The sequence below is a fragment of the Prinia subflava genome, chromosome 10, assembly GCF_021018805.1.
Source record: "Prinia subflava isolate CZ2003 ecotype Zambia chromosome 10, Cam_Psub_1.2, whole genome shotgun sequence".
NCBI lineage: Eukaryota > Metazoa > Chordata > Aves > Passeriformes > Cisticolidae > Prinia > Prinia subflava.
The window spans coordinates 21,738,787-21,763,596 of NC_086256.1; the positions used below are offsets into that span (position 1 = coordinate 21,738,787).

General features: G+C 38.5%; 1 protein-coding gene across 7 annotated transcripts in view; it reads right to left on the reverse strand.

The window, feature by feature from the left end:
* Window positions 1-24,810, reverse strand: part of PTPRC (protein tyrosine phosphatase receptor type C) — a 138,290-nt gene that overhangs the window by 36,788 nt on the left and 76,692 nt on the right. For 3 of the 7 annotated variants that reach the window (XM_063407688.1, XM_063407687.1, XM_063407684.1), the window contains exons 1-2: window positions 22,131-22,227; window positions 21,930-22,047 (exon numbers count right to left, since the gene is read on the reverse strand). The exons of the other annotated variants lie outside the window; for them this stretch is intronic. In XM_063407688.1, the coding sequence (XP_063263758.1) occupies window positions 21,930-21,996 (67 nt within the window). In that variant the 5' untranslated portion in view covers window positions 21,997-22,047; window positions 22,131-22,227. Of the gene's footprint in view, window positions 1-21,929; window positions 22,048-22,130; window positions 22,228-24,810 lie in introns of those variants that run through there. 7 annotated transcript variants of the gene reach the window in all.

A 24,810-nucleotide genomic window follows, 5' to 3' on the forward strand; every position in this document is an offset into this window, starting at 1 on the left:
TATGATCAAAACCCAGTACAATCTACAGCACCCACACCCAAACTTTTTGTCAATTTTTTCAGTTTTCATAATACTTGATGCTGAAAATTAAACTTTCAAGGTAGTTTAATTCATATTAAAATTATGAAAGACCATTTTTTTTGGTGCCCAACATTAGCAAGGCAACTAAGAAAGAGAGTGCAGCATTTCAGTCAGGATTATCAAGAATATGTTCATGAGCAGAAACTTTGAAAAATCTATAAAAACGTAAAACTCTAGCTTCTGGATTTCCATTTTTGCCACACAAGACACTTTTGTAGCAAATTCCATGGTCAAGGATGCATGATAGATGCTCTGCTCATCTGCTGCAAACCTAAAAAATTCTGCATTGCTAACACAATGTGATCTTTCTTTCCTTTTCAGTATAAAATATGTTCTTTATATACATTTATATAACCAAGACCCAAAGAAATTAAGGACAGACCAACATCATCTACAGTGACAGCAGCATAAAGCAGTCTGAAATAGTGCAATGAAAGATATGTCAGACTGTTTTTTAGGTTGACTAGGTCAAAAGAATATTTTACAAAGACTTTTAAACTTTAAAAAAATAAGGAACACAATGATCAGGGAATGGAACCCCATACCAAGGATATAATGTGTTTCTGTTAGGGTACAAATAGCCAATCCTTCAGGGCCACAGCAGATGGTATAAAAGAGAATTGATTTAAAGGTTCTCAGTTCATTTTTGGCACATGTATGGGTCAGACAGCTACCCCAAAGGGTCAGTATTCTCTGATGAATGGAAATGGAACTTATTAAAAGGATTGTCCAATGAAAGCAAGAATGGCACTGAGGTCCACAACATCGCCTACACTGGGCTGAGATCCCCTCTGCTCAATCCCACATCAGGAGTGACTGGCAGTAGCAGAGGAGCTGGCTCTGCAGAGATGAGTGGCTGATGGCTCAGTGGGATCCCACGGCACTTGGTATCATGAGGAACTTCTAATTAGAACCATTGCAATCTATTTGACCACGGCTTTGGACTACATTACATGAGGAATACGGGCCTCTTGCCAGAACATTGGCCCTCCAGCCAGGAGTGCAAGTGCTTTTACTTGTGCAAAGGTGCACAGCGCTAAAATGGCTTAACTGCCAAGCTTGTTTTGTCTTTCAGTTTTAAGTTACTGGCAGCTGCTAATGAAAGTCATCTTTGACCTCATCAAAGTTAATGAGCTTTGGCACTACACTCCTGAATGTGGTTGTAAAAGTCCTGCTTCCGCCAGTAGTTGTGTTACTGCTTGTTCAGGGGCCTCTCTGCCTGGCTTTGCTGTACCGTGGAGTCGCGTCCTTTTTGGCTATGAGTCATCACCATCAGTCAGCCACATGGTCTAACTCTCTTTTCAGTTTAAGTCACCTTCAGGTCAGATTTGAGTGGTTTAACTATGGGAGGGTTTTCACTGTCTTGTTTTACCTTCAGACCTTAGGGGACAAAGCTGAGGGTCAATGTTGGTGTTTATCCATTAGTCAGCTCAAAGTTTTGCTTTAGCAGAGATACAGAGACATCACATAAAGCAGACAAAACTCACTGCAAACCACCACCTCTGCAGGAAGGGGCAGAGGAATTATTTTAACATTTAAAAATAGATAAAACCTTTGGTACCTGTGTTTGGTCTGTAGTAGTAACTTTGACAAAATATCTGTCTCTGCTCCTTCCCAGGCTCTGCATTAATGCTGACACTGAAAACAGCTTATAAGCACAACTGACAATGTGAATGGGCTGAGAGAGGGGGTTGGGGCAGGTGCTGCAGTGTTCCACTGCCTTCTGCATATCCACCCAACAACACTACTCTGTTGTGCAGTTTAAAATTGCAAAAGCCATATGTAATTGGCTACTTTTTGCCCTTTTTCTGCCTCCTGACTTCCCTACCAGCCAACATTTAGGAGCTCCTGATTCAATGTTCCTTCAGTAGCTGACCTCTAAGCTGCAATGGTCCCACGTTCGGGGGACTGGTCCCTACCTGCCTGGCTCCTCATTATTTTATCATTGTGCATCTACTTTTGACACACTCCAGGAAACTTGCCCACAACTCTGCTGATTCCTCTACAGCACAAATATCCCCATCTGAAAGATTTGCCCAGTCTAACTCAGTAGTTAGACTGACATGTTCTTACAGCAGAGTTTCACTAGGAGCTTAGAGCTGCTTCAGACTTGCCACCTAGATTGCCACTTAGGAAGCCCTGACAGTTTGCTATCTTTCTGCCAACTTGATCAGAAATTCTGAAATTCAGAGGTGATAGGATCACAAGGATTAGTTCAGTCTTCTACTGAGACAGTAGTTCAGATTTGCTTGCCCAGCAAGCCTGTGGTGCATAACCATGTCACTATGTTTATCTTCCTGGTTGTGACCAGTTCTCACTGGAATAATATGGTTTGACTTAAGGTAAACTAAGAAGTTTAATTAGAATTTGTATTTCTTTTCACATAACATACTGATTTCAGAAGAATTTCCAAAATAGACCCAGTCAGCCCTATTTAATAATTTATTGGTAAAATTAAATTAAAGTTGCTAACATTATAGAGTAATAAAAGAATGTCTACTTCCCTAGTCAATAACTTCATCTGAAACATATATTTATATAAAAAATAAGACACAGTTGAATTTTTCAATAATTTTAAGCTGCATATTCAACATCTTTGATCCAAGGATAAGAACAGACACAGAAACTGGCAGCAAATAATGATTACATATGTAGAAGAGTTGCATTAGCTACCAGCTCTGTGAACTTACTCCTGTTCACCTGCAAACTTCACATGGCAGAGAAGTACCCAGAGCTGTTTTGCTCCTCCTCTGCCACCACCAGGAAGAGCTGCACAAGCAGAGGGTTAAACTCACAAGGCACACTTTCAACAGTGCACATTCAGTATAAGGCAAACCAAGCATAACTTTTTTAAGTCTTTGTTGTTTTTTAACAGTGTTTGGAGCTAATGGACTTATTTCAATTTCCTGGTAAATGGCTGCCTGCAAGAACTAAATGGTGTGACAGGATGTGGGTGCCTGAATTTTATCTCCATTTAGCAGAGCACTGCTCTGCACTTAGCAAAGCAGTGCTCAGCTTGCATTGCCAGCAAGCACCTTCCCATTCCCAGGCAAGGCTGCCTGTCAACCCACAAATGAGTAAAGTTCCTCACTGAGGTCAGGGGAATGGTGGCGATGTACAGAAGCATTAACACTTCAGCCTACTTTATTTGAAGACACAGGATTTTGCGAAACTAAAGAACCAGAAGGTTTAGTTGCCCTAATGACTCATTTTTTTTCATTTTTAGTGTGCTTTTTTAGCTACAAAGCACTACACAGGCAACCACCACAATGACACAAACCTCATAGTACATTATGAGACACCAAATATCTAAGAAAAAAGATTGCAATTTAACTTCTGTTAGCATTGCACAGAATATCCAGTTTGTCCTGGGCTAGGATGATCTGAATTGCCCAGTACAAACATCCAAAGTACTTTTTTCTTTTATCCTTCTGCTATTACTATTTCAAATATTTTTTAACTACTGAAGCTTCATTTATCTATTTAAAGTCCAAAGAGCAACCATTAAAACTATGATACCCTGGCTACCTCTACTGCAGCAGCTGATGCTCAGGCAGCTGGTTGGTTGGTTGGTTTTGGTTTTGTTTGTTTTTTAATTGGAATTTCATATTCGTAAGTCCTTCAAGAAATGTTGGGTGAATTCCACAACATTCAGCTCTGAAACTTACTTCCTAAAGACAACATCCACAAGCTTTTTTTAGAAGTTTATTTATAAACTTTTCTTTCGTAAAAGAAAATCTAGCATTAATTAAAAACAAACAAACAAACAAACAAACAAACAAAAAAAAAAAAAAAAAAAAAAAAGGCAAAAAAAAGCACAACAGCTCCCATTTCTGCTCTTCCCCAGTGCTCCCAGAGCAAACACCTTGCTCTGTTAAACTGTTGGGCCCCCTCTCCACACCACTAACAGACTGTAGCCAACCCTGCTTTCTACTGTTGCCTTACGCTTGCCAGCACTGAACAGGAATCTCTCCGGGGCTGCATGAAAACTTTGTAAAAAGGCACTTTAGTCTTCTGTTTTATTGCTTCTAGTACTTTTTAATAATCTAGCAGACTCATCGAGTTATTCACAGCTTTTCTCATACATTGGAATGATTCGTTAATTAATTATGGCTTACATGATTTCATGAATTAATTTCTTTATTTTGGTAATAATTACTTTGAATTTTATCTACAGTAGTAGATATTATCTTTAGTTAGTATCACTTTAGATGGATTTTCATCTTCAGAAAACCACTAGTACCTACACAAACACTCATAGTCCAGCTTTTATTTTTTTCTCTGGCTTTACTGCTCCCGCTTCCATTTAGGCTGAGGCACACACTTGCACAGTATGTTGTCATAATTTCCTTACAGGTTCTAGGATTTCAGTTTGTATTTGTATACTTTCTTTCCCATACATTCTAAAGTGCTTTCCCCTAGAGCTAACTTTTAAACTGTTGTCCCAGAGAAGACTACAGCTCATATTCTGCAGAAATAGCACTGGGAATTTCAAAGGAGATGTAACTTTTACTGTTTAAATTACACCCAGAAGATAGCATATACACTTGCAATACATCGCATTTATGTAACATAGTTACACCTCTCACTTTCTAATACTAAAGTGTGCATGTATTTTTATAAGACTAATTACAAATACTACTCATAATACAGAAGCTCTCCATGGTATATCTCAGCCACTGCCTTAAACTGTGCAAGGAGCCCTTTGGTTACGTATGCTGGGAGCTTGAAACGACGGACTGAATTGTGTTGCTTTGTCTGCCCAGTTTCCAGTCTAACTTAATGGTATTTGCAGTGAGATTCTACAAATGTGTGCCTTATCCTCACAAAGAATGCAAACTCAATTAGTGTGCACTCCCAAGCACTGGGAATGGAGGATTTTTCAGATCATTAAAATAAATCACTGCATCTGCATATTGTTAGCTGTGCTTTTTAAAAATAGAATATATTCTCTGTGGAAAAGCATCAGTTAAAACATGACACTAAACCAAGTCATGAGTATTTTTTAGGTAAAAAAGTGGTGACTTACTACAGCAAGAGCAGATCAATCACTGGACAAATTACACAGTGCCTAACAGTATGATGAGAGGCATCCAAATGGCCTCAAGTTCCATCTTTCATGCAGCAGTAGAAATGGATGAATATTACTACACCAACAAACCTGAAAATGCTTCCAAGATTGCAAGTCCAGATCAAGCACCTGACACCAAAGGGGAGTCACCTCCATCTGCCACACTGGCTCTACATGAAGGAAGCCTAAATCTGCGTGAGAGATGGAAGCAGCAACGTGTGTCAGGGTGACTTCCTGGACAGCCAGAGGGCTGACAGGTTTACACCTGGGCACCATATTTCTCTTCTATCTTATAATTTTTATGCATTTTTTTATTTCATAGTTTGCATTATTAAGCTTTTTTTAAAAGATCCTTATTAATACAGTTTCTCTAATTTAAATTTGAAAAAAACCCAACAAATAATTCTGTCTGTGGAACAAAATTACAAATATTAGAAAACCGCAAAAATCAGTTGAACGCAATAATGTTACCCTAACTGACAGATCATAAATGCCAGTGGAAAGAAATATAGAAAATTCATTCTGTTTAATTATTAATCTGCTGACAACACGAAGGTAGTGCAATTGGCTATGTCCTTGAAATGCCTCTGGCCTTTGTAAGCAGGAAAGTGGTCAGAATTTGTTTTGCAGAAGATAAACAACCCCTGCATTTCCAGAGAATCCTTTGAATCTCCCAGATCTGGAAAATCTGCCTGCTGTGATGTTTAAACTTTGTTTTTGTTTCTGTAGCATGCAGGCAACTTCTATCCAAACTCAGAAACTAAGGAATCTTTTTTACTTCCTCTGTTTTCCTCATAGCAAGGCTCCACCTATGAAGAAGGCACAAGCTGGGACAGTGCTTGCCAACTTGATCATTACATTAATAAATCCATCAAAAACAACATTAAAAAGACTCACCAGTAAGGTTGCAAGCACTGAAACAAGATTAAGTCTAATTATTTTTAGCAAAGAACCATCAAAGAGCTGAAATGCAGAAAGAATTTTGGATATTAAGACAACAGCAGGAATATGAAAAGCAAGTGTACCATAAAGATAATGAGTAGAGAGACCAAGCTAGGATGTATTTGCAATCAAACCGGTTTCTCCTCCAGCAACTGCATTGTGAAGCATCTGGATGGAATCTATGGTCAAGAAACATCTAACATTTCAAAAGCTCAGCATCACACACTGCCAGCCATTCCCAGGATTATTGTGAGTGAAATCTGTCTCTGTTTGACAAGAAGTCATAGGGATTTGGGTTTGAGCTTGTTTTTGAGCTAAAAGCTTTGAAGCCCTTTTTGTTCTGAAATGTGGCATCACAATGAATTTTGTGACAGATTTCCCTAATGATCACATTTCCTGTAGCGAGACTTTTGATCTTCCTCTATGGCTGCACCAACACTGCAACCACACACACTCTGCAACACCTTCCACCTCCAATGAAAAGGCTCTAATAGTCCCATAGATTGAAAGAGACTCAAAGAAATGTGTCACTCTTACTTGAGTCCTGGGTCAGGACTCTGCATCACCAGCACAGCTGATCTGTTCTGATTTGGGGGTTGGATTTATTTTACAAGAAACGTAGATGGTAACTTGTATAACAATCTGCCTCACTAAGAACTATCATCATCCTGATCACGTTAATTCTCATTTGCATTTGCCTCCTGCAATGCCATAATAATTCCAGATCAGAAAATAAATGGAGCTGCTAAACATACTGAGCCCTGCTATAAAATTACTGGGACATTACTGTTATTTCTTTGCTTTTGATGTACTCTTCCTCATATTCATTAAAAAATGCCACCCTCTGATCTGACCCAACTCTCCGAACAACCCTTTTATTTGTGCTCAATTTGATACCTCTGACCAGAATTAGGCAGAAATTTTCTGTTGAAGGTGACAGCAATCCTCTCCCAGGAAGGAGGATTAATGCCCTCAAGTCCTCCCACAGTAGTCTTTGCTGAATATCAGATTAAGCTCTAGTGTCCACCCTTACGTGGATGACAAGTACTTTATGCAGAAGGTTAACCCAGGATTTCTACAACTGGCTGAGGTGATGTACAGGCCTCCTACCCTCCTGCTGATTGACCAACAGGGTTCATTAAATTAATGGTTCGTTTCATACGTTAATCAGTATCATAGTCTCGGTTTGGGTTCTGCAATATGGCTTTTTGCTTCAGTTTGCTGCAAAGTATATGACTTCCTTTATGAGATTACAGTCACAACAATCAACTTCAATATTTGGATTAAAAAATGCTCCTTCTTTTGTCTTCATTTCTAGTCCTTTTTTTGGGGCTTCTTACTCAGCTAAAGGTCCAGAGTATTTCTTTTTGTTCAGTAGCTTTTCAAATGACCTTTTGGAAGTCAGCTATCTGAATGTTTCCATTTAATGGAAATAATAACTTTTACTTGCTAAAGTGTTCTGAACTCTGTGAAACAGTAAGATGCTTAGGAAAGTGCATTGAAGTCCATTTATGAAGTAGAAATATTTTATATCAGCTCTATGATGTGACAATTTGCTATGATGACAGGTGTCCCAAGGCTGTTTTCTTTTACATTTCCTTTAATAAATAATGTTTACCACCACTTACTGAAAAAAATATGTGATCTGATTTCTGCAAATACATACTTTTCCCTCTAATGACACATATTTTGCAAGGCAATATTGTCATAAAAAATGGTTTATGGGTCTTTTAAGGAAATTACATTTCTTTGTCTAACTTAAAGATGAAAATCTTCATCACTAACATTATGTTTCACTCAACACCACTTATATGTGTGTGAAATAATCAAGATTCAGGTATATTCCTGAAAGCAAGAATCTATTCTAAACCCTTTGGAAGAGTCATTGTGTTTCTACTTGCATACAGAAATCCACACACTGTAAAAACTGGCAGCAAGTTCATGGTTTTTGAATCCTGAACGGTGTCTACAGGATGGAAAAGAGACCAAGTGTGTCTGGCCTGATAAATTATGCAGTTTAAATTCTCTGTAAGGGACCCCAAGGAATTTGACCAAATTTAAACTAGCGAATAACTCCACTTTCTTAATGGCACAGATTTTAATAACTGAAACACTGAATGTTTTCAACACTGATTTTAAAGGCAAGCTATGTTGTCTTAGGCAAACTCTCACTAGCATAGTTCAAAAGTTTCTCCAGGTAAGAATCTTCTGAAGAGACACTATAATCCTTTCTCTGAGCAGAATTCCTCCCCCCACACCTATAAGAATTGCCTATACTCTTTCTTAGACTGGAAGAATGACAGTGCTCTGCCTACACTTCCTGGAAACTGTGCCTAAGCCTGTGTGTCTGAATTTATCAAAATATCCATCAAAGGTCAGGTAATTTTCCATACTCATCTACAGATAAAGATGCTACCTATCTTGATGAATCAGATCAAGAGTGTTAGTGCATTTCCCTCAAAAGGGATCAGATATAATCACTAAGAAAATGAAGTGCATTATTTCCATGACTGTTTCCAAACGCACTCAGAATTACAATCATAGCAGATTCCACAGCTTCTTCCACTGTGGCCCTCCAATCAGCTCTTCTCTGGCTTTGGAGTTGGTGGCAGTGGACAAGAGGCTGAGCAGGAAACCAGCCAGGAAGGGCTAATGAGACTGTACTATAAGAAAGTATGAGCACGGGATGCTGAGTGCTAGTTTAAAAAAAGAAAAAAAGAGAAAAAAGAGAAAAGAGCAGAAAAAATGCTATCACTGAAGAAACACTGGAGATAAGCCAGTAGGTTTTCATCCACTTTAGACTAATGCCAAAAGGTGATTGTGCCTGCAGTACTAATTTACTCCTTTCATGAGAAAATAACTCCCTGATTTACTGGGAAAGAAAACCATGCCATTTGTTTTAGCATCAGGGCTGCAGTTGCTACTGCAAGTTATCAGTAAGTCAGCACATTCATTCTAAGTAAGCCATTACAAAGGTCACAGCTCCCAAAACAGATAAGGGATTTAGGAAACTAAATTACCCTCCAAATATTCACTAAAAAGAAGAAATTAAAAAACCCAACCAAACAAAAAAAACCCCACAACAACAAAAAAGTCTGTCATCTTCCTCAGTAAAGAATAAAAAGACACTTGATTGAAATCAGTTTGTGCTGCAGGGGTCCTAACATGACGCAAAGAAACCAAAATATTTTCTTTTCCTATTAAATTCATAACTTGGTATTACAGCAGTAACACAAAATTGGCTTGACGTCTTAGAAAGACCTGAAATAGTCAACAAATCAGTTTTCTTTTTCTCTCTTCACTCTTTTCTAATGCCTGGGAAAAATATTAAATATTTCTATACAACATTTTGCACTTATGTTTCTTACCAGCATCCACTGTCCAAGTCTTGGAGCTGATTAATGATATAAAAATAAAGTCTACAACTCAAAACAGATACAGTGCAGTGTTTTTTCAAAGGGTTCTTTCTCCTATTTCCATTTCAATTCTATGCTCCATTAAATGGGAATTACTGCCCTTTGTCCAAACTGAAACTTAAGGCATTCTGAAAACTGTAGTTCCACATTTCCTGAAGAAATACAGATCTAGTGAAGATTGTTAAAAATATTTTCTATATTCATGTCATTTACTTTTAATGTGGCAACTACTTTTAGATGTTTCGCTCCTTTCTACAAGAATCAGGAGTGTCTCACAAAGGAACATTTAAAGTCTTTTGCAAAGGCTTTGCAAATAAATAACATCAACAAATGCAATGTTCATTTTGACAGTAATAATTTAAAACAATACAGAAATAATGATAACCCAGACAAGGTTCAGGTCATTTTCACGGTCATAAAGACAACAGAAACAATTGTCATCCTTAGAAATAAGTAGGAAAGACAACTACCAATGAGATGTCCTTGGTCAAGTGGTACAGGGATGTGGTAGCTTTGGCACTAAGCTTCTGCAAAGAGATGAATATTTACCCAGACATTACTGTGCATTTTAATAAAAACTAAACAAACAAATAAATCCATATCAACCCACAAAACCCCCCAGAATTTTATTATTAATTTTCAATTCTATTCCAAACATTGAAAATGTAGCTCTGAAATAACTTTACTTCATTTACAACATTGGCAGAAGAACTTCAGCACAGGATTTCAGCCAGGAAAGTCACGGATACATGTGACTTTTACAATATATAAAATGTACAGTGACATTTTATAATAATATCATACACACACAAGCTGTTCCAAAAGTCATTGTCCAGGGAGCAAAGACAATTACTCAAGAGCAGGCAAATATCCATTTACATTGCCAGCGCAAAGCCCCAGTCCTTTTCCTTTCCTAACACTGCTGAACATCCACAGAGATGTTTCATTCTGTGATCACAGACTGCTCCTTTGGTCCAGCTTAGAAGATGGCTCCGGAGCCTGTGGTGAGGACACCTTCCACCTGCAGAGCTCATTCTGTGCTTGAGCCATGCAGCTGGGGACCCAAAGAACCACGAGAACACAGAGATCTCACAGCTAAGTAGTAAAGTGGTGGTTTAGGTAACAGGATTAATACTCCAGCTCTCATCACAGAATTCTTGTATGATGTTATAAAATATACTCCCACTAAATTTTACATGCAGCAATCATTAATAATTGGTCTGCGTTTAACAGGTTCTTAATTATACCTATGTCTGATTGACAAACTGCAAACTTTCAAAACTGCAAATTAATCTGAGATAAACACCCCACTCCTTAAAGCACCCCTAACTTCAGCTAATTTTTCTGATTGTTAGACTGATCTTCTCTTTGGGCCATTTTATCATGACAAGTATGAAAACCTATATGTGTCTAGCACTTAGCTAGAGAATATGAGCAGCAGCTTCAAAAAACTTAAAAAGAAGCAAGTATTTCTAGTTGTAGAAAGTTTTCAGTAGCAATTCTGTGAATATGGCCTGAACTGTACATGGAGCAACATAGATGTAAAACACTGAAAAGATTTTCATTCTCTTCACAGAAAAGAGACCCCAGTAGAGGAAAAACCTCTTTCTGAAGTTATGAAGAACATCTTTCAGTGAAGACACTGATTGCATCCACCACCACTGAGAAGATCTGGTATCAGCCATAAGTCAGCTTTATCACTCCATCATTGCAGTGCTCTTCAAACACTACCTTAGAGATCTAAAACAATTTTTTTAAAGTGTGGGGTTACTGTACCTGCTTCCTTCCCCCTATGGTTATTCATTATCTTGAGGAAAGGCTGTCATAACAGACAGAGCTCAGATTTTACAGAAAGGTAATGTTAATAAACTGTTATTACACAATACAACTCTATTCAAGGCCCTGCTTACAGCTGTATCCTATGATCGACTACTATATTTGCAAACAGAGCCATTCCAAATGATTAACATTTCAGAACAAAACTTTTTCACTCAAACTTGCTGCCATTCAGAACCCAAAAGTCCTTATGACACTGAAATCCAACACCACAAATTAAAAACAATCAATTCTACAAAAACCAACCAAACAAAAAACAAACTAAAATGCCCAACCCTCTGTAGTGTTCTGTAGATATTTTTAAAAAAATTTGATACTATACTAAGGATCCAGATCACACTTGAATTAATTGCAGGTAATCAATCTCCAGAGCTTGTATCTATGGAATTCACCATCTCATAATCAGGAAATATGATTTTTTCTTTTCAGTCTAAATAAATCAGTTAGGCCAATGACAGGTCAAAATTAATTTATTATTGTCATTAGTATTTATGAGTACTGAGATATGAAGGTGCTGAATGCAACCTAAAATGTTTTTGAACTGAAGAGAACAGAATGTGGAACCTCTCTTCCACATCCAGATGCTGTTCATGTTAGCTCATCTCCTGCAGATAGAGAAACAGCTACAAGAATTTAGAATCAGGAGAGTGGGATTACATGCTCTCCCATACAAGAGAGTGAATATGTGTGTGTGTGTTTGTAACACATCATCTACACATTCTGTTGTTTGTTTACTGCATTTCACTCTCTGGTGGGAGAATGCAATATGTTAATGAAAGGATTAAACAGCTGGAGAAAATAATCATTGCAAATAAATATAGTGCCTTTGTATGTGAACTGATTTTTTACTGTTTCCACATAGCAAGAGAGGAGCTTTGGAACACCTTAAGTTTTTACCCACAGTATTTTTATCATTAAGTGTTATCTTCCAGAAATACTTGCACCAGTTGTTGACATGTATAAAAGTTATAAGAGCACAATGTGATGATATGTGCATTACATGGAGCTGTGCAGTACAGTTTATCCTGAATCCTGGGAATAATTTATTGCATGCTGCTTTGAATGAGGTGTTGTATGTCCCTTTCTCAGAAATAGAAATAAACAGCACAGGGGATTAAGCAAGTTCTCTGGATGGCCACGTTTGCCGCTATCACTTTTTCTGTTATCAGTCTTTCCACTCACCTCTATAGCATTCCCTTTTAAGAAATATCCATGCTGTCCAGAATCAGATCAGAAATCCTTTGAGTAGAAGACTATACTTCATCCTACATCTGTACAGCACCTGAGCCAGCAAGAATGCTTGACTACAACTATGGAAAATAACTCTGCCATAAACACAGAAGTAAGACAGTCACAACTGCACAGAGGAGCAGCTCCTTCCTGACCTTCCAAGTAGCTCTTTCTTTCCTTTCCAAGTATTCATTATTCACAACTTCAGAAAAACTTTCAGAAAATATTAACTTGTTGCACACTACAATTTTTCACATTGTTTCAGTGACCAACACATGAAGGTCCTCTGAAAATCTGATCATTTTCTTCTATGTAAAAACAGTTCCCAAGTGTTTTGGAGCTTTCAGTCAAAGCCAGGAATATCTCTTCCAAGCAGCTTTCCCAGGGCAGTTAACAGAAAATCAGATCTTGGAGTTTGAAGACTCCCAGTAGGTTTAAAGAAAATTTAAAAAAACAAACAAACAAACAAACAAAAAAAAACCCCAAAAACCAAAAAATAACAAACTAGAAAGATAAAATAAATTCTGTAAGACACTTGAAAGCCTTTTCAGACTTTCCACTGACATCACCACTGAGGTGAGACTCAGGTGAGCATGATTCTATTGTGAAGAGAAACAGAGAGCATCAGCTGCAGTGAGAGCAGCTGAAAATGGCATTTCTGACATGCATTTTGTTATGAAAATGTCTTCCTTGTTTGCTGAGACTGTGGTTTTTAGAAGCCATGGTTTGCAAGCAGTCCTTCCCTTGCCATCTAAGGCACCCTCCTGTAATGACAACACACTTAATGACATCCACATTGTAAATGTTTTTATTTCCAATATTAACACAAAACCTTCAACCAGTTATAGCACCAAACATTTGTCTATTTATTCAGGGCAGTGCAAAATTGCATCTTAGCAGGCCATTGAGCAGGCCATTTATAGCAGGAAGACAAATGCAGCTGATGCCATTTTATTAAATTTTGGAATAACTGATCCACATATCTTGGCATTTTTCCCCTGAACTGTTCTATGATTTCTAATTAATTTAATGCATCCTGTGTTGATTTAAATGGCATTTGTTCCATAACTGTATGCCTCTATAAATAATATCTTACCACATATTAAAACTTAACTATTTTATCACTTCATAGTCCTCATGGCCAAACCAACCAGTCTGTGGAAAAGCAAAAAATGGTGAATTTGGCAAGCCAAACAACACAGGATTTTATGAAAGTTTCATGTCTAAGTATTATAAAGCCTTGATCTGTTACTGTCAAGGTTAAATAACTCCTTATAGATTTTGAATTCATTTCCTTTAGCTGTCTCCCTTCTATTCAGCACCATCCCACTGTAAACCTTCTTAACTGTAGAGAGGAAGCTGACACTGGGTTAAGCTGTTATTATTCATACAGTTTTTCCTAAGAGCAAGAATACTGGATGTCTATCAGAAACATTTCTTTCTAAGTCATTTCAGTAGCAGACAAAGACAGCAAAATCAGAAATGCCACTAATGTCGATTGACGCATATTTCTTTCTGCTCTTCCACATCTTTCCCTCATACCTCAACCACATTTCTTACCTCAGACTAACCCACCAGACTGCAGGTGTGTGGAGGATGTAGAAAGATCTTTCACTTCTGTTGAGGCAGCACAGTTGAGCACAGAAGCATTAATGAAGCTGTCAATGAAGTCAAGCTTTTTTCTGTAATTCTTAGGCAGTCTGAAGTATCCTAAATATTACCCTTCCACTCACACACATTGCACAGTCATGCACATTCCCAGACTGTATTTTGGGAGGAGGGACCTTGTGTACTGCATACAAGATACCTGGGGCAATAATCTCTTACTGCTATCAGGAACCAAAGAAAATAAATTGCACATAATTTTAAAAATAGACATTTCATCATTTAAAGTCTTCCATGAAAGTGTAATATGAATAAAGAAATCCTCCAGATACTCTATCCAAAACTCATTAAAACTGGAAGATTTCGCTAAGGTGTATACACATGTGATTTTGCATTCATTTTAGACATCAAAAATCTATCTTAAGAGGTTAATCAAACTGCTGCAGTAGCAGCACTGGTCATCTTTCCTTTGATCATGTGAGTGTATGATCTTACATTATAAGCTGACAAAGTCAGCTTGGCTTGCACTCCTCTGGAACAGTTGTTTAGGTTTATAACTGCTACCACTTAGACTCCTAAAATACCTAATTTACCAGACAGGTTTCCTATTGTATTTACTCTTAAGTGTGGAGGATTCTTTATAACATGAAGATTTGTGATCTGTTTAGCACACCTCAGCTCATCCACAGACACAGGAAGGAAAAGGCTGGTGGTCCTGTTCTGGTGTCTCAAGAATTCATTGGCCAGCTTCAGATATTTCACTCATATGTCACCCAATAATGGGTAAAATAGAGACTACAGTTGATGTGATCGTGTTTTACAGAATTTCAGATTTGCTGAGGTTAAGCACAGTATGGGTTTTCCTTACTCAGCACTAAAGTATGAGCTCCCCATTGACAATACCTGTGCTTTAGGGCTGAGAAAAAGGTAGAAATTTATGCACAAGTAATTTGCTCCCTACTTTTGCTTTCTTTGTTCAGATACCCTACCCAAAATACCCTCATGCACAACCAGTTTCATCATATTAATTAGTGGTAGTTTACATGTTGTCAGACACAGGCATACCTATAAATATTTAAGGAATTAGGACTCTGCATTTTTCCACAAAGTGTTACTATCTTCAACGTGACAGATGATGAAACTGGTGTCTGGAGAAATGAAAGCAGCCCTTCACACCGGGAGTTTCTGAGACAGCCTAGACTGCAGCTGACTTCTGTCTCTTAGATCTTATTCTAGAAGCCTGACTCTGCTTTGCCGTTTATCTTACCCTATTTTCCCCTACATAAACCTTAACTTGCATGCCTCCAGAAACAGTTCAGGGCTTAACGCTATCTTAAATATTCAATTCACAGTTTTGGAGTGTATATGATTACCTGGAAAGGCAACACTAGCCCTATATTTTTGTAACATCTCAGCTGAGGTTCTGTATTATATATATCACTGACTGTAAAAATCTTTCAATTCATATAGGACACATGCTTCAGTTAACGAACTACTATTTCCTTATATATTTTACAAAGAGCTTCATTGTATGGCTTCATTTTTCTATTAGACAGCTATTTTGATTATTTCTCTTACTGTCAGGAAAAGAGTCTATTTCAAAAGGCAATTAAAAATATTCCTCCATGGAGTCCGCATTTTTGAAACAACAAAAAAGTCATTCATGCCCTACAAAAGGTACCTCTAGAGCTCTTTGCAAGGCAGTGGGATTATGAATGAAGAACAGACAGATTGTAAGAGAAGTCTTTGAAACTAAAGAATAGAAACCTAAGCAAGCAGGCCAGCCGAGAAGGCACTGACACAGAGGGAATAACTGCAAGAACAGTACTGCAAAGTAGTAGTATAAAAGAAAAGAAGTGGATCCTGTTAGCTATACAACACTATAGATAATATAAGCTAGCACTGAAGTGCTCACAGCTAGTTTCTAAAATTCTGGCATTGAAGGCCCCAAACTGCTTTACTTGAAAGGGAAAAAAGCCTGGAAATAGATAAAATGCTGAAACAGTTACTGAAACACCAGAGACAAAGACCTGTTTGCAAGTGCATGGATAGCCTGGAAATACATCAGGACGTGCAGGCTAAAAGAACAGTCAAGTTGCAGGGAAATAAACAACTTTCGTAACTGTATCTGTTATTTTAATCTTGATGTTTACAGGAGGAAGTCAGAGTTTTGCCACTCTTTAAAGCTTGTCACTTTTTTTTTTTTTTTTTTTTTTTTTTTCACAGATGTGCTTCAGGGCCTAAACTGAGCTTTGAAGAGAGTCAACTACTTCCTCCAGAATATACTAGATGCACTTTACAAGTTTGTCTGAAAGAAAAAACTGCTTGATTTCTGGTTATATACAATTTAAGACAAATCAGTGTGAATGATGGGTATCTCTGGATGATGCAGGAAGCAGCAGAGCTCGGGGATGCTGCTGTCTTAGAGGCAGAGCTGGCAGTCGCAGTGCCAGCAGCCAGCTCGGTGAGCCCATCTGCACTGAGCAGGCACAAACACCTGGCCCAGCCCTGCCTAAGCCACTGCATTCCTGTAACACACATGCTCTGCTGGGGCTCAGAGGAACTCACAGCCACAGAGCTGAGCTCTTGCTAGCAAGCCTTGCCCAGCACTTCACACCTCCCTGCAGCATTTCTCATTCCTCTGCTGTCTCGGGTTCCATCTCTGCATCCACCCCCAGGCTGTGCTCTCCCCTCTTTGGTTCTCATCCTGGGATTGGCAGCAGAGGAGGAACAGCCTCCCAGAGAAGGGGGAATGTCTGAGGGTACATCCGCCCTGCACACAGGGATGCAGAGACACTTGAGCTAACCACAACAGGTAGCTGACTGAGTACAAAAAGGCAAACCGTGACAGCAGACTTCAGTGTGGGTGAACCTCTTCTGCCTCCCTGGTGGACTAGATTCATGCTTATGAATATTAACTCTTAAAGTAGATTGAGAATGCAAACAGAGAACAAACATTTCCATGGCTTGCCGTTCTTTCCCAGCTCCCAGCAGGATGCAGTAAATATCACAACGCAGCTGCACAGCAAAGGAAAACAATATATACAATATATTCTCATCTTCAGTGTGGAGACGGCTGCTTGTTAAAGCACACACATGCTACTGGCCTAGCAGCAGTTCTGCAGATAGGTCATGGGAGTCAGAAAAACAGAGCTTCATTCCTGACACGTTCTGCAAAGTCCTGTTTCCTCCCCCATTTCTTCTGCCTTATTTCGTTATATATGCAGTGTTTTTAATATGCTGGCTATTGATTTGTTCTTCAGAACCTTAATATATAAGTTCATATATTAAGTTTAAGTTTATATAAGTTTATATATTTATATTTAATATATAAATATAAGTTCACCAAGTTGAAACTAAAGGAAGTGGTTCCAAATACCAAGGCACAAAGAGCTGGACCTTCTTTAGAACTTGTCTCTGCATGGTAGCTTTTTTTGGCTTTAGGTCTACACTCATAAAATATTCTTAGTATACCAATATACTGATGTGAGTGAACAAAAATTACTAGAACATGTCTTTTCCCTACTATGTAAGAAAGACCTATTAGGCCAGAACCAATGTCTCTTGTGCAGTCTGCATCAACAAATATACCTATAGCACATTGACAACCCAGCCATCTGCTTGTTATGTTTGAACAGGTCTAGATGCATGAGTAGAAAAAATCACATATTTAGTCCAAATGTGTATCTAATTTCAGTCCAGAATCCACGTTATTCAGCCAAAGTGCTGCTGAGCTCCAACCAGCTTGTGTCCTGCTCGTAGCTTAGGTATGACACCATAATGAAACTCATCTGCTTCCAGTTTAGCGGTTGTTTGTGTCTGGCCAGCCCAGGGAGTGAGCAGAGCTGCCAGCCACCTGTGTGCACACCAACCCCCTGCCTCAGTTCACTGGGAATAAAGTACTGGGGTGGTAACAACATGTAAAGCAGACAGTTTGTCATAAATTATTAGCAGGTCCCTGAGTGCAGGACTCTGGGGTATGCATTTCAGAAACCCTTGAGTGCACCACTACAACAAAAAAGAACACTCCTCTAAACAGAACCTGCAGTGGGGCATCTGTAAGAGGACAACATCAGTGGTGATGCTCTTCACTTTCTTCTACCTTGATACATGTTCTCCTGCCAGAAAAATTGCCCTTATACTTTATCCTACACATAAAATGAACCAATATTACAACATTCCACTGCTTAAAAAATTAGGCTGGCCAGACTCTTTCCAAGGGTACAGACTGACCTGTGAAAAAGATTTTCATGGAAAATCAGTGCCATAGGATAAGCTATCTGAAAAGAAAATGTGACACTTTCAGCTAGAAATTTGCACAGCTGTTGAGTATGGAGGCTGCATGACCAGAATTTTATGTGTGTGCTGGTTTTGGCTGGGGTAGAGTTAATTTTCTTCACATTATCTATCATGGAGCAATTCAGATTTGTGATGAAAAATGGAGTTAATAATCCAGAGATGTTTTTGTTACTGCTAAGCAGTTACACAGTCAAGGCTTTTCCTGCTTCTCATATCTCCCCACGAAGGGAGGAGACTGTGGGTGCACAACAAGCTGGGAGAGGACACAGTTGGGACAGTGGTGGAGCAGGTTGGCTTTCTGAGGGGACGGTGGCTGTGGGTGAGGCCGTGCTGGAGCAGGTCTGTTTGTGAGTGCACCGAGGCCCACGGACAGGGCAGTGCTGGAACAGCCGCCCTCACAGCCACTGCAGCTGTGGATAAATCCACGCAGCAGCAAGTGTGGCCCTGAAGAGACTGGCTCATGGCCAAAGCTCCACTTGGAGCAGAGAGAACCCTAAGGGACTGCAGTCTATGGGTAAATCCAAGCTGGAAAAAGGGCAAGGCGAGGAGTTCCTTGAAATGTAAAACCTGAGAGGGAGTAGGCAAAAGACTGTAATAGAAGTACCTTTAAATTGCAACCCATGATTTGAATTGCATATTATAGGAATTACTATAAAAAGAACCACCCAAACCTGTGGAGAAGAAGCCTTACAAGAAACAGAGCAAGTGCATCAGGAACCCCAGCTGAGCTGGCTTTGGTGCCCAATAACCACAAACATGAAACCACCTCTTCTGTCTTGAGTATCACCACAACATGGAGCCAAAACCACGGACTAAATGGACTCAATGGATATGGGGTGGACATCTTATGAACACTTTGAAGTAGTTGATAGAATAAAGGAATAATATCTGTGTATTATACCAAAGGATGGCAAGTCAGGTGGTGGTTAATGCTGTATTGGACAGTGTAGGACATAAACAGTATGGGATAAAGAAGAAATCCCTCTATTGTAAATATGGTTTCAGCACAAACTCAAAATATAGTCCCATACTAGCTAATACATCCAAAACTAACACTATCCTAGACAAAACCAGTGCCTGCTGAAGCTTAATACTTTTAACTTGGAAAAAAAAGTCACACCCAAAACTATCAAGCAATTATTTCATTTCTTGAAATAAAGGAAGTGGCTCAGAAGTGAGTGAGAGCTTTTGAAAGCTGTCAAATTGCTAACACTTTTGTGGAGGAGGGGGAGAACTTGAAATAATGATCTAATGGAAACAGTGTTTGTTCTACAAGCGTTCATATTTTCTGAAGGGAAGTGAAGATGTCTTTCTGACTTTTTTGGCTTGGGTTAGGGGTTTTTGGAGGAGGGCTTTGGGGCATTGTTCAGGTTTTTTGGGTACCACTACACATCTCCTTCTTATCAAAAAATTAGTTGGATACATGCTTTTTATTTGAGGGATTTACCCAGTGAAAACACCTTTGTGTAGACTCTAATTACTTCTTTTTTGTTTGATTTAATGTAGTTTGATGCTCTTAAAAGTGGCTTGGTGATTACAGGAAATAAGTAATGTTCTATAGAATGTCTGAACTTGTGGAGGAAGTAAGACAACCTTCAAATTTCTCCTCCTAAATTTTCAAAATCACTGGGTACAATAGGCTGTTGGAAAATAATTTTAGTAATAACAAAAGAAGTCCTAATGCTCACCTAACACTTACAGTCAAGTGCCTGAGAAGTGATTGCCATAAAACCAAAGCCTACGCCACCCTTTCAAAATGCTGCTCCTCCATTAACAAAGCCCTCCCTAGGAGACTGCCCAGTGTCCCTTGGCCACAAGGCAGAGCAATCTGCACAGCAAACATGAAGTATAATGGTTCTGTCACCCAGAGAGGAGAAGCAATCTCTGTGCCAAACTACATCATAAGAACAAGGTCCATGACATTGTGTACTTGATACTACAGCATGAGATTTAATTGATTTAAGCGTAGTAGAGAAGAGTTAAAATATTTCCTTGGGGCTCTTCAGTTTAGTAAATGTAGAGAAGAACTGGCTCAAGTCAGACTACTGCATGTGAACAGAGAAAAATAACTATTACTTGAAATAAAATGCGACTACCTATGTATCTGTCTTCCAGCCCTTTCTGTCAGCTAACATGTTGACTGACTGTGGAGGTGGCTGAGAGAGCAGAGTGTAACCTGCCTTGTCTGGAGAAAAGGTAGCAGTGGGAAGTCTCAGAAGGACTTATAAAGTGGAAAGTAGGACAGCAGATAAAAAAAAAAAAGGACAGGAAAAGCAAGGGATTTTGTTCTTTTCTGCTACAGTGCAGCATTCACTTGTTTTCTTATAATCTCCAGCAGCTATCAACCAGATTTATGCAGTGCTGTCTCTGCTCGGAGACTTTGAGGAACAAGAGAGCCAATGCTCAGGCTTCAAATGCTCTTCTTAGCTGGTTATCAACTAAAGCCAATCATTTTGTTGCTTACATCAGTATGAACCTGCAGTTACTATAGTGACATAAGGGTAGAAGCATGAATAAATTCAATATAAATGAAAAGAGATTTCAGCCCTGCATATAACTCGCTGCCATTTCGGAAAAATATTTTAAGCCATTTTGTGTCTGCCATCAATTATCCCAAATTACATTACTAGCTAAACTGATGGAGGATACATATACATAAATTGTTGCAGTTTCTTCTGAAGAAAACATTTTCTTGAACGTGGATACTTTTCTGACTTAATATTAAGTATTACCTCAAGACTAATTGTTTTTCTTGCTACTCTCTTTATCTGTAACATCTAACATGTTTTGCAAGATCGTTCTCTTGGGGTGTCTCTTCCTCTCAAAAAGTCAAGCAACAAATTCACCTGCAAATTACCTGAGGGATACTTAAATTTTCCAAAGACTATTTAAGGAGCAGTTTTTACAAAATAAATAAATAAATAATGTCCATTTTAAAAAATAAGTAATTTACCAATAGTAGAGATTAATTTACAGCTTTTAGAATTTGTTACTAACCCACCTACAGTAAAAAAATCAAAACTTGAGGAACTTGAGAATGTAAGCATATTCTGAGATCAGGGAGTGGATAACACTGATGGGAAGATTTTTTTCTTGAAGGATTTAAACACAGAAACCTTGCACTATATCATGAGATGAAGCTAAAAAACATGGAACAGGTTCACATAAAAGACCTAAATGTATTCTTTTTAAATTCAGCTACAAATGGTGGTTGGTTTTTTTAAACGGTTTGCATAACTTTCACATGGGACCACGCGGGAGACATTTTAGCCTAGTACATGATACATCAATCTTCCTGACCCAGGTTCTTACACTGTTGCATGCAACTGTATTCTAATTTCTGAACCAAAATGCTATTTCTCCACTTTGCAAACCTTTTCATTGGTTTTAAATCTACAGAGGATATTGAGGGATCAAAAGGAAAGAAAGAAATATCAGTTGCGACCTACCTTTGAGAAAAGCATCCTGTCCCAGAAATGCAAGACCAAATGCTAAGAGTTTAAGCCACAAAAACATGGTTATTTCTGGAAATCAGGTGTATCCTTATGAAACAGCATGTGTCTCTCTCTGGAAAGCAAAATAAATGTTATATGTCTGCAAAAGTTTCCTCACAGAATTTGAACCCAGAAGGAGACTAACTAGGCACATACATTGCACTGCCTGCTTATCTGTGAAGGAGCTGCTTCCTCTGTTACCCTAACTAACCACTTGCAAACTCGCAATGCACTGTAGTGATGTCAGAGACAATTACTTCTTCAAAAAAAACTTCAGTTTCCAGGAAGTCAAAGGGGTTTTTCTTAGGTTCCTGCAGTAATACTTAGCTTCCTTAATTCAACTAAAGTAGATTTTTTCAGCTCTTTCTTCCTTTGTCCTTAGGAGCTACACAAGACTTCACTTTCATAGGACTGGATCTAGAAAAGTCATTTTTTTCCCTTCATGTGCGCTTTTCTGCACATATTCACTGATTCCCATATATGTTATGTATGTTTCTTGAGATTTCTGTTGAGAGGAAGAGAAACCCTAAGCATGAGTCACCAAAACACTTGTTCTGACAACAAGGCCTTCATAAAAATGCATCCTCAGGTGAAGTAACTGATGATCAAACAAAAACCCCTTAAACATGGGGTTGAACAAGATGATTTCTAGAGGTCTCTTCTAACCCTAACTATTTAGTGATTCTGTGGGATGTATTTCTGAATCTTTCTACAAGGATATCTTTCTGACTGTGACAGTAATACACGACAAATGGATAGAGGCAGTCTAATTCTGTTTTCTGAAACGTTTGGAATTGGAAAACTCAATACAATTCTTTACCATGACAGTGCAGGAGAACTGTTGTCACTTTCATGGACTTGATACAAGGTACAGCATTTTGCCTCACTGCATGCACTGAGGCAGCTCTCAACAACTTGGTAACAAATGTCCATTATATAGTAGGCTACAAGGGGAAGAAATGTTTGATTGCTTCTCTTATTGAAGATCTCCAAGGTTCTAAAAGAACCAGCAGAACCCTGTCATAAGACAGATAAAGAAGGGAAGAAAATACTTTTGTGCTGCCAATTTGTAAGTCCTTCAGAGACTTCTTAAGCATCACACAGGAAAAGGTTGCACAAATCACATAATAATTCACAAATGACATGACTGAATCAAACTCCTCATAAGATTAAACACATCTTGTACAGTTTTGATTCAAGTCTTCCAAAACTGGCCAAAATCTTAGCTTTCATTAAGCAGTATGTTGCCATACAAAGTGACTGTAAAAATAACTACATTTTAAATGTGTTGAGAAGAAGACTGATCCAATGATATTGCTCTAACACTCCAGAGACTCTAATATTGATATAAAACAACTTCATCATCCTGGAGTTGTCACAAATTAAATCTGGACTGTAGCCATATATTGCCTGCAGCACCCTCATCTTAGTTCTTGTTATCCTAGACAAAAGCAGGATACCAACATGGCTGACGTGTGCCATCTGATGAATGCATGACATACTGTGAAGAATCTCTCGTAAAGGTTCTCAAAAAGAACCAGGCTCCATTCCCACCTGATCTTCCCCAGTAGTTTACACAATCACCACTCAACTCCTCAAGCTGCGACCCCAAGACAAATGACTGCGGAGATATTTACAGAACTTCCACAGCACCGAAATGTTGCAACATACCCTATCTACTATTTAGTGAGAACATCACACACTCCAGTGATCCCACAGGATACCATTCTAGGTATACTGCTAACCATAAACCATCAACTGTTAAAATTAATGACCAAACATACAAATTTACGTAAGAAGGACACAGAACTGCTGGAGCAAGTCCAGAGAAGGGTCACGAATTTGGTAAGAGGATTGGCGCACCTTCCCTATGGACACAGGCTGGGAAAGTTGGGGCTGCTCAGTCTGGAGAAAGTTGTGTGGAGCCCTCATGTGAAGGGGCCTAGAGGGAAGCCAAAGAACTCTTAATCAAGAACTGTAGTGACAGGATAAGAAGTAACAGGTACAAATTGAAAGAAGTGATAAATGGATGCCATAGGAACCAGGCCTGAAAGATGCCAGTGAAACCTCACTCTTTGTTCTCTCCTCGTATGATTTTATGGTGTTTCATCCTGTGTTCATTTCCCTAAAATTTCAGCCAGATAACACTACAGCATTCACCTTCCTCACACAACACAGCTTCCAAGTCCAGACTATCAAAGTCATTATGGTTTCACTTTGACATTCATCACCAAGAATTTTAACTGGGATGTATTTGTTTTTTGAAGGGTTTAATGGTGTGGAAGGTGAGGGTTACTTCAGGTAATGGTGTTCTTCACTGGTACCTAAACCTAATTTGTGTTAGTGTGTTTACAAAATGTACTATGAATTAGTTTTCTCAAAAAAATGTATTCTCAAGAACCCACCTGTGTTTTCCTTCTGTTCAGAGGCCTTGAAAGAATAAATTACAAACTAAACAAACTAAATAATTAACAAATTCTCTACATAATCCATACATAATTTGGAGTAAAGTAATGCAAATTTCATTTTGCCTAATTTTCCTTGCATTGAAGTCATCTCATATGACTCCGTTCAGTTACAGTGATACTCAGCACACTGCATATCAGAATTAAGCAGCTTCACTGAAACTGAAGTCACACACTTTTGCAAACACTAAGGGACAGTGGATAAATTTATCCCAAGGGCAACTCTGTTTAAATCAAGGGGGTTACCTGCATTATGCTTTTTATCCAGTAAAACTAATTTGACAGTCCTACTGTGAAAATATTGTTCATGCTAGAGAATATATCTTAACAGTCTTAATATTTCACTGAACATTTGCTAAGGAATATATTTT